The 15,133-nt window shown below is 40.6% G+C and overlaps 1 protein-coding gene across 15 annotated transcripts in view; it reads left to right on the top strand.

Moving 5' to 3' along the window:
• Pld5 (phospholipase D family, member 5) overlaps nt 1-15,133 on the top strand; it is a 319,212-nt gene that overhangs the window by 132,478 nt on the left and 171,601 nt on the right. For 6 of the 15 annotated variants that reach the window (XM_006496897.4, XM_006496900.4, XM_030254896.1 and 3 more), the window contains exon 2: nt 8,937-9,073. In XM_006496897.4, coding sequence (XP_006496960.1) covers nt 8,937-9,073 — 137 coding nt within the window. Of the gene's footprint in view, nt 1-8,936; nt 9,081-15,133 lie in introns of those variants that run through there. The other 9 variants (XM_030254909.1, XM_030254898.1, NM_001357846.1 and 6 more) reach the window with 4 other exon arrangements.

Raw genomic sequence — 15,133 nt, 5'->3', positions numbered from 1 at the left:
AGACAGCATGAGTCTAGAAGGTGAAGGTATGTCTATGTCCTTAGCCGAAATGGTGAACACTGTAACGTTTGGGACAACCCTTAAGGCTATGGGAAAGACTGTGAAAATATAAGTTCAAAGAATATATAATTTTTCAACTCTACAAAATATCAGGATGCAAAACAAATTGTATGAGAACCTTCATGGACCTAAAAGAACAGATACAGCTGCACTATAAGCCAATGCGTTAGAAAGATATTAAGGAAGGAGATAAAGAGATTTGGAGAGTAGTGATGGCAGAGCAGGATCCCACCCGGCTAAATTTATTGTTTGTGCTTACAAAGGCAAGCAGATTCCTGAGTTCAAAGTCAGCCTGGGAGAGAGGTGTTTAGGCCCAGGTGTGGTGGGAATGGCAATCGCAGAGTGAGATCCCACCCAGATAACTTAAGGTCTGTAAGATCTCTGAATTCATTTGCAATGTTAAGAAAAAAATAAAAGAAAAAAAGAATGTATTTGCTGTCTTTTTCTAAGAATCAGGGTCTGGGTTGAGGGGAGAACGATTTGTGTAATAATCAAAGGAAAATCTATAGTGAACAATTGAATTGATATGCAAATTAAAGACTGGGCTTTGGTCTGCTAGAGCTGAGCTATCTGGATGACACTACTCCCAAACAGTCCTTTCTTAGGTCCCCTGACCAGAGCAAGACTGGTCCTTGGCAGGCAAACTTTTGATTAGGGCTGGCTTATAGGTTCAGAGGTTCAGCCCATCATCATCATGGTGGGAAGCATGGATTCTTGCAGGCAGACTTGGTGCTGGTGGAACCAAGAGTTCAATATCTTGATCTAAAGGCAACTAGAAGAGACTAGCTTTTGTACAGAACACAGTTTGAGCATAGAACCTCAAAGCCCACCCCACACAGTTACATACTTTCTCCACAAGGTCACACCTCCTAATAGTACCACTCCCTATGGCCAAGCATGCAAATACATGAATCTATGGAGACCAAATCTATTCAAAGCACCACACTCTTATTTATGATTTCTCTCTTGTTCCTTTTTAATCAGCCCTGGACCCTAGTCCATGAGATGGCACCATCTACATTTAGGGTAGGTCTTCTCTCCTCAGTTAAAACTCTCTGGAAACTTCCCTCGCAGATACACCCAGATGTGTCTCCTAGCCCATTCCAAATCCAGTCAAGTTGAAAATGAAGGTGATAACATATTATACCTTGTGAAAAGAAACCTAGAAATCCATGGTATCCTACTAAGTAGTGGTGTGGGTGTTAGCAGTGTCTAATCAGAGGAAGCTGTGGGCCCTTAGGGGAGGAGTACTTAAGGTAAGGTCTTGACAGTGGGCAGTCCCACTTTCCCTTCCATTCCTTGTGTAAGCTTGGAGTGCATGCTCATGAAGGTATCTGTACTGTATGCAGGCATTTTCTTTATTAAAAGAAATAGGAAAATGAATGCCGAGGATACCAAAGATGAATTTTGCTTTTTAATTGCTTTGCTATTTCACCCAAAGTCAACTTGGCATTTGGTTTAGTATTAAGGTTATTGACTTTTGTCAGAAGTGTTGTTGTTTTTTGTTTGTTTGTTTGTTTTCCTACTGATTGAATGAACTATCAATCTTTGAGGCCACTGGAAAATCAATAACTTAGAAATGAAACCTGAAGCCATTGTGATCATCTAACTTCAGAATAAATCCCCATCAAAGCTGAAAGAACCTTGACTTGGTTTGATGTCTTGAAATGTTCAAAGCTTTCTTCAGCTTGTTAAGGCAGAGTGTGGAACTCAAGTTGCCCAAACAGCCATCCACTTATCAAAGGCCAGCTGGCAATTTCTTGTCATTTGCCGCTCACTTTTATCTGTAATGAGGGGGAGGAGTGCTGAGAACATGAAAGTATAGCATCTTAGCTGTTGAATCCTGGCTGCTTTGCCTTGATATCCACAGTGTTGATGTTCAAAATCGCTGTCAGCTATGTGAGTACAAGGAGAATCCTTTATTCTATATGTAGGAATTACTTGAATTAGGGAAGATTCAACTGTTGTGAAATAAAACACTTAGCCCTTCCTGCCTCTGACTCAGTCCTTATAATACTAGAGTGATGTCTTCATACCTCATACCCTGCAAAACACACACACACACACACATGCTCTAATACAGTTCAATTGTGAGGCCCTTATCATCAAGAGTTTCTTAATAAAGGGGCTATGAATGTGAATTACCCATGTGTGTATAATATGCATACACTACCTTCGTAAAATAATGAAGAGAATAAACACTAGGTATACAAAAAGACAAATTTTGCTCCGTGCAAAATCCTCTTTTAAGCATCCAGAGCACCCAAAAATCATCTTGTTCAACCATCCATTTTATCTTTTTCTTGGTAAACATATATGTGTTACATGCTTGATACACAGTTTTTAATGGAACAAAACACATTTTCCTTCTTTTTCCCAGGGCCTCCAATGACTGCAAGCTAAAGCAAGGCACTTGTGAGATTCCTTTAATGTTTGCAGGGCCCAACGCACTGGGAGTGTCAGGACCAGTTGCTGTTCAGGCAGACTGCCACACTGGTCTTTTGTGAAAGCTAGAGTTCCCTTTATATGAAGGGGTGTCATTTAATTAGTTAAATATAGGGGCAGATGGAGAAACAACTGGGAACCAGTCTCCTACTGCCAGTGATGTCTTTACCATGAAAAAGATAAAATGGAAGGTTGAACGACATGATCTCTTGGTGTCCTGGATGTTTAAAAGTTCAGTGACTTTCCAGTTGCCCTTATAATTTGTAAACTGTGGATTAGGGTATATCATCTGCTTTAAGTAAATGTAGTGGTCATGGCTGATTGTGATCAGTAGTAAATTGAGACTAATGAATAGTGGAGGTCTGGAAGTGTAGCTTAGTGGCTGGCCACTTTCCTAACACACACAAGCCTTAAGTTCTATACCCAGTGCTCCAAAGTCAGTCAGTCAGTCAGTCAATCAATTAACCAACCAACCATCCAATCATCCAACCAATCAATCAAAGAACATTGTATTGTGGATAAATAACTTGTCCTGGGGCAGATGTAGTTCAGTAGACTGCTAGTTCTCTTCCTTCTTGCTATGAGCGACAGCTTAGATTCGGGGCTAATATAAAATTACAAATAGTGGGGGAAAACAGAGTAAACTTTGTATATCATAAACAGTGTGCCTCAGTTTCCCTCACAGGCCTCTCTCTTTCCCATAGATATGTACTAATTGTGTTGTATTTGATCCCATGATCTTTCTCTGTTATTCACAAGCATGCATGTACCTATTAGTGGCTGAAAATATCACATAGATCTCTGAATGAAATCTTCTGTTTTCAGGCACATTGCCTTCACAGATTAATTCTTTTTCATCAGAACACTGTAATGGACTTCTTTATGGTTGTACATTTGTGCACATGTGCACATTTGAAAACCCTTTCATGGAAATATGTCTTGAAATGGGAATGTGAAAGACGAGGATATTGTGTACTTTCAACTGTTATCTAAGCTAACTCTGCAGAGTCGAGTGTTTAAGGAATGTTCATAGCCCAGATCCCCATCGCCTCCTAGTCAGTCTCCTGGACTGTTGCCAGACTAATGTGAAGAAGGAAAGTATGTATTTGGACGAATTCGACTTCGCCTATTGAAGTTTTCCTTCCTCTGTTTATAACAGTCCTGCTTTCTCAGTGTTTGCAATGAGAAGAAACTACTTGACAGTTACTGACTCCTAGATTTAATAATCTTGGCTTCCCTGACTTTCCCCCTCACATTATTTCAAGATTAACTGGAGCACATTACATTTACCACCACCCCCACCCCCCAAAAAAGAAAAAACTATGGGAAATATAGTGATTCATGAGTTGGGTGTCCTTAGAACACAGGTGCTTTTGCATAATTTTAATTTAGCACAATATCTCATTATTCCCACTAACTTGCCTATTTTGAGCTTAACGGACTCTTCCTCTCTATATTTTTTTAAAGTGATTTGTTAAAATTAAAGGATCTGTATTTAATTCTGTAAACGCCTCTGTGAGCATTTCTTGCGACTCTCAACGTGGTTTTGATATAGTAAACTTTTATTTTCATTCAGTTCAAGATTAGGATTCTTTTCTTGATTTTTTTTTTAAACCCATGGTTTATGCAAATTAGTTTTAAATTCCAAATATTGGAGGATTTATCAGAGGCCTTTTTTTTATTGGTTTATGTTTGATTTTGTTATAGTCCTAGAATTCAGGAGTACTGCAGTCCCTGTTGCTCCATTGAGACTTGTTTGAAATTCAGAATTTGGTCTTCTGGGTGAATGTTCTATGTGAGCTCAAATAAAGGCTGACTTCTGCTGAGTCTTTGCTAGAATGCTCCATAAATCTTAAGTCAATGAAATTAGTCATTAGTATTCTTCAAATTTTCTACACACACACTGGTTTCTTACCACATAACTCAATTCATTAATGAGAAAAAGGGTTTTAAAAATCACTGTATAGATGAGAATTTCTCATTTTCATTCTGTTTGAGTCATTTCCATCTAATGCACAGGGTAATTCTTCAGATAAGGTTAGGCAGCTGTGTTCAGAGACTCCTTCCTAGTAAGGTTAGGCGGAGAAAGAGAACCCCCACTGAGAAAGAATCCACCATTTCGTGTGGAGCTTGGAGAGCCATGTGGACATGGTGGACTTCAACCGTAATAGAGCTTTCCAACACAGAACCAAGAGGACTAGTACAAGGCATATATGTAATGAATGAGTAAACATAAATGCATTCGATGAAAACGACTTGACTATGTTTTTAAAACCTTGTTAGTTTGCTTTGAAAAGAGCTTTAACACTATATGGACTGAGTGGGTTATATTTAGGAATATACATGTATATAAATACCATACATTTATGTAATAACATTTAATGAAAGAGAAGGTCATGATTTGAAGGAGAATAGAAAGGCATACTTGGGAAAGTTTGGAGTGAGAGAGGGAAGGTAGAAATATTATAATTATAAACTCAAAAATAAATAGAACTTGTAAATAATGAAAGGCAACATGAATTTTTAAATTTCATCTTTGTGTTCATGGGTGTAAATTCCTTACTGCTTGTTAAATAATATAAAGGCCTTGTTGGAAATATTTCTAATTCTCAAGTATAATACTCTGTCTCCAGTCAGAGATCTTACGTATCTATTTCTTACTTGAGGTAAAGTGCATAAACATATGACTTTCAAATATTTTGAATGTTAGCACAAGTGTATGTATTTCTTGGCCAAGAACGTAACTCGTTTGCACTTATAGAAGCACTTTAGTGGAAAGCTTGGCTGATTATTGCAATGTTCAGTGTCTTTTCACATGCTGAGTTCATCAATGAAGTTTAAATTGTATGCATGTCTACTGGTTCTTCTTAAAACTATTTCCTTTGAGTCAGTTCAATAAAAACATGAAAGTATGTTTATACCAGTTTCTAGAATGATCTATTCAGGAGTTAGAATGAAAAGTTCTCTTTATAACCTGCAGTTTGGTCTCCTGAGACTTTTACACAATCATTTGAATAAAATCTTTCACTTTGATGAGATAGAAATTAAATGAAATAGTCTTAGTGTGACCTTATGTTATTAAAGTACAGTGCTCCAAGGACTCATTTTGAAATAAGGGTCAGAGTCTGGATGTCTCTTCTTTGGTAAATTAAAATGAAAATACTAGCCGAACTGCTCGAACAGAATTTAATAACATGGAATTAAATTAATAGAAGTTAATGAAAATGTGAAGGTTTATTACATCAAAGAACTTCCAATAAAAAATAAATTAGACAGAATTTTCATTTACTGATTTGCCATGACATTGAGAAGAAAGAGAAACAAATCAATATTGTTATAGTTTAGGCATTTAGTATTCACTAGGGCTCATTTGTCAGCTCCTACTCAGTACCTGATATGATGTGTTAACGATGCTATCTGCAGGTTTGTTTTTTGGATTATGTTTAATTATATTGCCCAAGTTTAGTTCCCTACACTGACGCTTTTAATGGGTGAATAAGTTTTTATTACTTTAAACTCTTCTAAAAGTGTTTGTTGTTTATTTCTGTGCACAACTTCTAGCAGAAGTGTAGGAAATTAATCCCAGCACATGAGAGCATGAGACCAACGGACTATGAATTTGAAGCCAATCTAAACTATACAGTGATCAAAGACCCTAATGGAAGCCCTAAAACTTTAAAAGTCTGAGAACAAAAAACTAGGGGACATGGCTCAAAATACAAGCATACAAGAACTTTCTGAGTAGGACTCCAATCATTCAGGAAATAATTGTAATAACTGACATGTCAGCTCACATGAAGTTAGAAAGCCTTGACAAAGCATCAGAAATGACCCCTAAAACAGGTGACAAACCCTTGCCAGCTATTCGGACACAGGATTCGTATATAGAATACATAAAGAGCTCAAAAACTTAAACAAGTGAAATCAAAATAGTCTAGTTCCTATATTGGCAACTAAGCTGAGTGCACAGTTTCCAGAAGCAGTAGTACAGAAACGGGGACCCAACTCAGTCAGTAGATTGCCTACAAGCGCCTGAGTTTGGTCTCCATAATTTCTAGTTAAAAAGCTGGGTGTGGAGGTGCACACTTGTAATCCCATCACTGGGGAGGCAGAGACATGCAGACTGCTGGAGCTCGCTGGCCCAACAGACTAATCTATTTAATGACTCCCAAGACTTGTTTCCAAAAAAAAATTTTTTTTTTTTTTTTTTTTTTTTTTGGTTTTTCAAGACAGGGTTTCTCTGTATAGCCCTGGCTGTCCTGGAACTCACTTTGTAGACCAGGCTGGCCTCGAACTCAGAAATCCGCCTGCCTCTGCCTCCCGAGTGCTGGGATTAAAGGCGTGCGCCACCATGCCCGGCTTCAAAATTTTTTTTAAAAGACAGTACCTAAACAATGACACCCAAAGCTGCAAGGCTGTCCTTTGATCTCCACATGTTTGCATACATACATAAACATGCACCTGCATAAAACATATACATGCAAACAGCCAATAAATACATAGAAAATGTTCACTATTGTCAGTCACCAGTGCAAATTAGAATGAAACTGAGATTCTGGAGAGATCATTCAGTGTTGAGAAACACTGGCTGCTCTTTGAGAGGACTCAAGTTTACTTCTTAGCACCCACATCAGGTGGCTCACAATTGTGTAACTATAGCTTTGGGAGATCTGATACCTCTAACCTCTTTGGACTCCTGCACTCAAGTTCACATGTACACATGTGAACACATATATCTATACTCGATTAAAAATAATAATAAAAAACTTTAAAAAACAAAATTGAGATTCAGCCTTACTCCAGGTATAATCGTTATCACCAGGGGGTGTGGGGCACTGGTCAGGATGCTGAGGAAAAGGGCAACCATTATATATGACACTGTTAAGAACCTGTCTGGTCACTTTAGAAATCAATGTGGAGGGTCCTGAAAAACCTATTGTCTAGCTATACCACTTTTGTATACCTAGTCAGAGATTCCTGCACATGCGCTCATTACTGCAGTACTCACAATAGAAAAACAAATTCATGTTGTTTGCAGGAAAGTGTATAGAACTCAGGATTATCATGCTGAGTGAGATAAGCCAGCCTCACAAAGACAAACACTGCATGTTTTCAGGGAGGGAAAGAGGGAAGAAAGAAACAGAGAGACTGAACGCCAAGTGTGGTTGCACATTCCTATTATCTAACTATTTGCATGGTGAGGCAGAGGAATCATGAATTTAAGGCCAGACTGGGTAGCAGAGTGAGATCTTGTCCTAGAAACAAAACCAATTACCACCAGTAACATTTATTTTACTTAATACTGGCCCCACAGTTTCAGAGTAATCATGTTTTGAGCTATTGCTATTGATCTCTTACTGTGTCTAATTTATAAATAAAGTTTACCATAGGGGTATGTCCAGCCAAAAACATAGCGTGCTCAGTCTTTACTATCCAAGACATGGGCACCAATGGGGACTCCTGAAATATGTCCTTTCAGCACAGAGGACTGTGAGGTCAGGGCAGCTTGTGGGACCAACAGCATCAACATCTTTTGGGAACACACTACAAATGCATATCCTTGGGGCACTACCCTGGACGGACTAAATCAGAAACACTACAATTGGAGCCCAGATATATCTATTATTATAAGCCCTCCAGGTAAATACATTAATACATTTTGACGTTTAGAAATAATGTTCTTTTAATATTTTGAGTTCTGAAACTGGACTAGAATAATTGCTTAAAAATTGTAGCCTGGCATACTGACACAGACCTGTAACCCTGTCTATTTCAGAGGGTGAGACAGGAGAATGACAAGTTCAAGACCTACCTGTGCTACAGAGGTGCCTTAAGTGAAACCCTGTTTCTTTTTTTATTACTATTAGATATTTTCTTCATTTACATTTCAAATGCTATCCTGAAAGTCCCATATACCCTTCCCCCGCCCCCACCCTGTTCCCCAACCCACCCTGTTCCCCAACCCATCCACTCCTGCCTCCTGGCCCCGGCATTCCCCTGTACTGGGGCATATGATCTTTGCAAGACCAAGGGCCTCTCCTGCCATTGATGGCCTGCTAGGCCATCCTCTGCTACATATGCAGCTAGAGACACAAGCTCTAGGGGAGTACTGGTTAGTTCATATTGTTGTTCCACCTATAGGGTTACAGACCCCTTCAGCTCCTTGGGTACTTTCTCTAGCTCCTCCATTGAGGGCCCTGTGTTCCATCCAACAGATGACTGTGAGCATCCACTTCTGTATTTGCCAGGCACTGGCATAGCCTCACAGGAGACAGCTATATCAGGGTCCCTTCAGCAAAATTGTGCTGGCATGTGCAATAGTGTCTGGCTTTGGTGGTTGTTTATGGGATGGATCCCCAGGTGGGGCAGTCTCTAGATGGTCCTTCCTTCCTGCCCGAGGTCCCTGACGTTTCTCCCTTCTCTCTTTCCAGTCTCAGCAGAAGTGCATCGTGATCTTCGCTCTGGTCTGCTGCTTCGCCGTTCTGGTCGCTCTCATCTTTTCAGCGGTGGACATCATGGGAGAGGATGAGGATGGACTCTCAGAGAAGAATTGCCAAAATAAATGTCGGTAAGAGGTAACAAACAAAAATTCTCTTTTAGGGGGTGGTGAGGAATTCAGGGACGGGCCTGGACAGGGAAGAGAGAGATGTCTGCTCAGATCTGCTTTCAGCAGGACTTAACCGAGGCCTTGCTCTCTGCAGAGATGCTGGTGTTCAGGTCAGGCCCTAGGCATGATTAATGATTTCATTCACTCTACAACCCAGCCCTATTCTACAAAAAGAGCTGGTTAACCAAATAAAATATGTGTCTGCATTTCTGGAGACTTCTGCGTATGACATTTTGATCCACTCCCTAATAAAGCCTGGAAAAGGGAAGTGCCCCCGTGGACAGAGAACACAGTTCTATTTCTTTATGCAGAAGAAGTTAACTCATGCATCTCAGGGTTGGCTGCACCTTAGCAAGTACTTGTTTATTTGCTTATTCATTTTAATCTAGATGGAACACCAGCTTTATTAGTCACTTCTTATCACAGGCTATCTTGAGATTTCAGTAACTCAGATATGCCTGGGGACACATAAGAGTTATTACCCATTGGCATATCTGCAAATACACTGTGCTGTTCACATGGTGATGAAATCAATTAAAGATATGTTTCTCAGAGCAAGTCTTTTTGCATATACATGACTGTGTTGTGTGACTTCAGTCGTATTATGTAGCGCCTTCCTGGGATTCTTCCCTATCTGTAGAATTGTTGTGGCATAAATTCAGCACAAGAGGTTTCCTCTTCCACTCTTCCCTGAGTTGTGACATTTTATATTCTTTATGTATGTATGTATGTATGTATGTATGTATGTATGTATGTATCTGTATGTGTTTGTAAACATATGGACACATGAGCCAGAGCTTTCTTTCAAGTGGAGGTCAGAGAACAATCCATGAAAGTTGATATTTTCCTTCCAGGGTGTGGTGGTTTGAATATGTTTGGCCCATGGGAAGTAAAACTATTAGGAAGTGTGGCTTTGTTGGAATAAGTGTGGCCTTGTTGGAGGAAGTGTGTCACTATGAAGGCAGGCTTTGAAGGCTCCTAGTACCCAAATTCCACCTAGTGTAGAGGAGAGAGCTTCCTCTTAGCTGCCTTCAGATCAAGCTGTAGACCTCTCAGCTCTTCCAACAACATGTCTGCCTGGATGCTCCATGCTTCCTGCCATGATAATAATGGACTCTGAAACTGTAAGCCAGCCCCAGTTAATGTTTGTCTTATAAGAGTTGCCTTGGTCATGGTGTCTCTTCATAGCAGTGGAAACCCTAACTACCTAACTAAGACACAGGGATTAAACTCAGGTTGTGAGGCTCTGTAGCAAACCCCTTTACTCACTGAGCCATTTTCCTGGCCCTGACTTTTTTTCATTTTTGAGGTTGGGGGCTGAGGTAGAAAGAAATGTACCAAGAAGAGGCTGTTGTCAATGTCAAGCTAGAAAATATGGGAGCTCATTCAGATGTAAACTACAACTGACATTCCTGCTCAGCTCTACTCCACAATTGCTATCTGAACTTTGTGACCCCAATTCAGCTCTACAGTGGCATCTACATAAAAAGAGACCCTATTGCAGAAGCCTGATAATGGGTACACAACATTTTACCCTGGATATTTTGCCTTGAATTTGAATGTTCTAGCAAAAGGGGGGGGTACTCTTTCCCCTCCTTCATCCATTGCTCTGCATTCCTCCAGGCACTGATGCCACTAGTAAAAATGACCAAGCTTTTCCAACAGAGCTGAAGTTCCCGAGACTGATGCTCCACCCCCAGCAGTGGGGAAGGTTCAGGTCAGTAGGTGCTCCCCAGAAGGCTGGCCTCAGCCTCCCTATCCCGACCTGCAGGACCTAGTTATCTGTGGAATTGAGGGGGACCAAGCCTGAAAAAGAAATGAGCCAGAAAAGGGAGCGACACCAAGCAAAGAGTTGTCAAGGTCTGTTTAATGGAGGCTAGGAGCCTGATTATAAGCACACAATGAGAGAAAATAGGGAGGGGCTGAGGGGGCATAATCAAAGCACAGAGAGAGGGATGGACATCTGGGGCAGATGCTGATTGCAGGCTTCAAACATCTTGCAGCGTATCTTGGAATGCTGGCTCTATCTAAACAGTCCCAGGCGCCAAGTGGAGACAAGAAGCAGGGGGTGACACTGTTCCCATCAAAGGGTCAGTCAGATCTTCAGGGTGAGAGTTGTTGAAGGTCTGGTTTCCCACAGTTTGGTCTCTCACACCTCCCCTTCTGTACATCATCCCCTTCTCCCTCTCACTGCCTACTGCTTCTGCTCTTCTCAGACCTTATGGTGGCACACAGTGGATCGACTGACATTACTCTCCAATGGCTGAGATCCCACAGAGGTACATACAGTTTCTCTGTAGGCTTCCCTGCCCTTGGTAGTGTTACAAAAAACAGTACCATGTGCTTAGTGCAACCTGTGCTGTGATTTTTGACTTAGAAATTCAAGTCTGCCTGTATTTGTCTCCCGACTCTCTCCTCTGTGTTTTGATAGCCTCTCCCCAAGTCCTTTTTCACACCGCGTTCTTTTCCAAGTATCTCCCTGTAATTCATCTCGTTCCACTCACTAGCCCATCTATTCTGTGATGGACCTCTGGGCTGAATCACAGTGTGCAGTCAGCTGTCCCAATGTTTATGCTTTTATTAATGTGTCTCGCCATGGTCTTTTCTGTCTGCTTTGCTCTATTTCTTTGTCCCACATGTTACTTTTTTTTTGCCACATGACTGCACTAATAGGAGATAATCATACATCCACCTATCATAGATTACAAAATGCAAATTGTTCCAAAACGTTGTTCCCCATACCTTTTATTTAAGTTTAAAAATGGGAACTTGCTGCAGTTCCCAGGCTGCGTATTCTTGCGATTGGCCTGGCATTTCTCTGCTGTCTTTCTTTTTTTGTTGTTGTTTTTTTTGTTTTGTTTTGTTTTGTTTTGTTTTAAGTTTTAAATATTTTATTCAACTTCAACCTAACTAAATAAGAAAAACAAGATAATTTTAAATCCAGGATAAACAAATCCGATCAGCAAGGAGAAAATTCATAAGATGTGAAGTACAAACCAATACAATGATAACCGTTTCTTTGATTAAGCTGGGGAATGCCTAGTTTGCTATAGTTTTTAAATTTTATTTTGACTTTTAAATTCTGTGTATATGTGTGTGTGTGTATGTGGGTTGTATGCATGAGGTACTGTTGTAAACCAGGAGAGGTTGCCAGGTCCTTTGGAGTTGGAGTTACAACCTAACGTGGGTGCTGGAGACTGACCTCAGGTCCTTTGCAAGCTCTGCTGTCTTTCTAAGACTGTGTTGCAAGGACACCTGCCTTCTTGTCATCTCAAGACTCCTGGTCCAGAGCTACAACCCACTTTGAGTCTTTATAGTTTTCCTACTTCCTACATGTACGTGACCGGATCTTTTGTGACACCTTTGGGTTCTGTTGGTGCCATCTTCCATAGCTCAACACTGAGCTTTTAAATAGACAATAATTTTCATGTGATCCAAGTCTAAATTACTGAGATTAGACTGTTCACTGGGGTGAAAATGTGTGACATTTCTTATATTTCCGTAGTGGAACTTTCTGTGGGGTAACAGCTGGGGATTATGAGAGCAAAGCCTGATGTGTAGATGATACAACTTGAAACTATGATGAAAAGACACAATTCTGATCATCTGCTTCTCAATAGCAGAGCTATGGAAAAAAAAGTAGCTTTACAGCTTTGCCTTTGGATGATAACTGTCCCCATTCCCCTATGAGGATAATCTTTGATATAGTTTTTCAAAGGAAGGCACATGAACCCCAGACAGGTGGGTGCCTAGGCTGTCAATGATGTAGAAAACAGCTCTTGTGGAATGTGGCTGTGCCTCATTTACACGGGCCCGTGACAGTAGGATCCAGTACATCTCAGGAAGATTTAATTGACCAGAGTTCTGTGGCAAAAGCACCCTGTGCCTGGCTGTTGTGACCGGTGTGCATGACAAGTTCCTCCCCTACAGGCAACCTTCTTCATTAACCTGGGATCAGGACGAGGAGGTGTCAGGAAGGAGAGGGGTTTGTGAATCACTAGCTAACCTCGGGATGCAGTGGATGAGAGCTAATCCTTAAGAGGCAGAGAGAGCAGGAGCAGAAAGAGACTGCTCTACTAAAGTGAAATTGAATAATTTACGAGTATGATTTTTTTTTCTAACTGGCATTGAGTAAATAACTTTCAACAACAATTAGAAGCAGAAGATAAAAGCTTAATTCTGAGTGAAGGCAAAGAGAATCCTCTAAACATATGTTAGTGCAGACATTTTTAGCTCTAAACTTGACTTTCAAACATAATGGCACATATTAACATTTTATTTCACTATTGAGTCCAATCAGATTCATATTCCCTACATTATAAGAGATTTTTATTAGTAATCATACTCAGAAAATTATGTTTATATAACTCCTAGCTAAAAAATATCTGAGATTATTTTTTTGAAGTAATTCCTTATCTTTAACATGTAGTGCTTTAAAAGAGGAAATCTGGGTAAACATGACACTTCCTAGTGGTCTGTAATTACCACTCGGGGAAGCAGCAGAAGCTAATTATTTCAAAGTTTTGATTTTAATGAAACTTAATGTACAACTAATGATGCTGACATTTCCTGTTGCTGGTTTGGTTCTCTAGGAAGATTATTGAATGTGGTGTACATTTCTCAAAAAGTTGACTGAACGCTTATAGGCAGAGCCATACCTGATGATCATGACGAATGGCAAGAAAGGTTGTCAGTGATGGACAGCAAGGATCAAATCTCTGTGAAGCCATTTAGAATCTGCCAAGGAGAACCCACATTTAACCAGAGGCAACAGAAACATTGACAGAAAACATGACTGTTGCTGTCATGCGTCCCGGTAGAGGTCAAAGGCATACATGCATCACAGTGAAGGTCAGAGCGGCAACTTGTAGGAGCCAATTCTCTCTCCAACATATGGGTCCCAGGGTTCAAACTCAGGTTTCCCGCCTTGGCTTGAAGTGCCCTTACCAGCAGAGCAATCTCACCAGCCCTTTACTGCACCTCTTGAGTCCAAAATTTGTTTGTAGTATTGGTTTAGACCATTGGTTCTCAACCTTCCTGATGTTGCCTTTAATGCAGTTGTGGTGATCCCCAAACCATGAAATTGTTCCATTGTTACTTCATAACTGTAATTCTGCTACTGCTATAAACCTTAATGTAATTACCTGATATTCAGAATATGTGATATGTAACCCCAAAAGGGTTCCAACCCACAGGTTGAGAACCACTAGTTTAGATTATTCTTCTACAGGAAGTTAATTCTCTCGGAAGCCACGGGAATCCCTCTGCTTCACTACATACAGGGCTCTGCTCACATCCTGCCATCCGATCCATTTCTGGATGTTCCCATCTTTGCCAATGTCCACCCACAGCTGTGATCGCTGCATATGGCTCCATGAGCCACAAACGCCAGATCTCCGTATCTGTCTGTGCATCACTCACTTGGCTGAATTCAGCCTTTGTGCCTGTCTCCACCTCACAGGCCTCATAGGAGACAGCCTTGTTTTAAGTTCGGGCTACCCTGCTTCTGGAGGCTTTCACGCTGCCCAGAGCTAACCTCTGCCAGAACGCCCTTGCAACTGACAAACGTTAGTTATGGGTTTTTATTCCCAGTCATTTAACTCGTCCCATCCTCACAGTAGTCTTGTGCTGTCAAATAAGTATATTGAGGTCCATGAAAATTCCCATTAGGAATCTGGATGAGGCAGATTTGGCCATGCATGGCAGTAATTCCGACACTGGAGAGGCTAAAGCATGGGTTCCAGAACAGCATGAGCTGCAGAGCAAAACCCTTCCTCAGGGAGAGAGAAAGAAAACTTAGAAGAAGGAGGGAAAAGGAGAAAGAGACAAAACAAAGAACAAGAACAATAAACCAATAAATGTTTCCAGCGTAGCCCACAGCATTAACAGAACTGCTGGATGTAGGAAGTCTTGAGTCTGGTTGTCACCCTTTGTTCTATTGTTTATTTTGTTTGTTATTAGAACAAGCAAGCAAACAAACTATAGAAGCGTGGCTAAGAGGGGAAACTTTCCTCCCCAGTT

Source organism: Mus musculus, chromosome 1 (assembly GCF_000001635.26).
Source record: "Mus musculus strain C57BL/6J chromosome 1, GRCm38.p6 C57BL/6J".
Lineage (NCBI taxonomy): Eukaryota > Metazoa > Chordata > Mammalia > Rodentia > Muridae > Mus > Mus musculus.
This window is presented reverse-complemented; position numbering and strand designations above follow the sequence as displayed.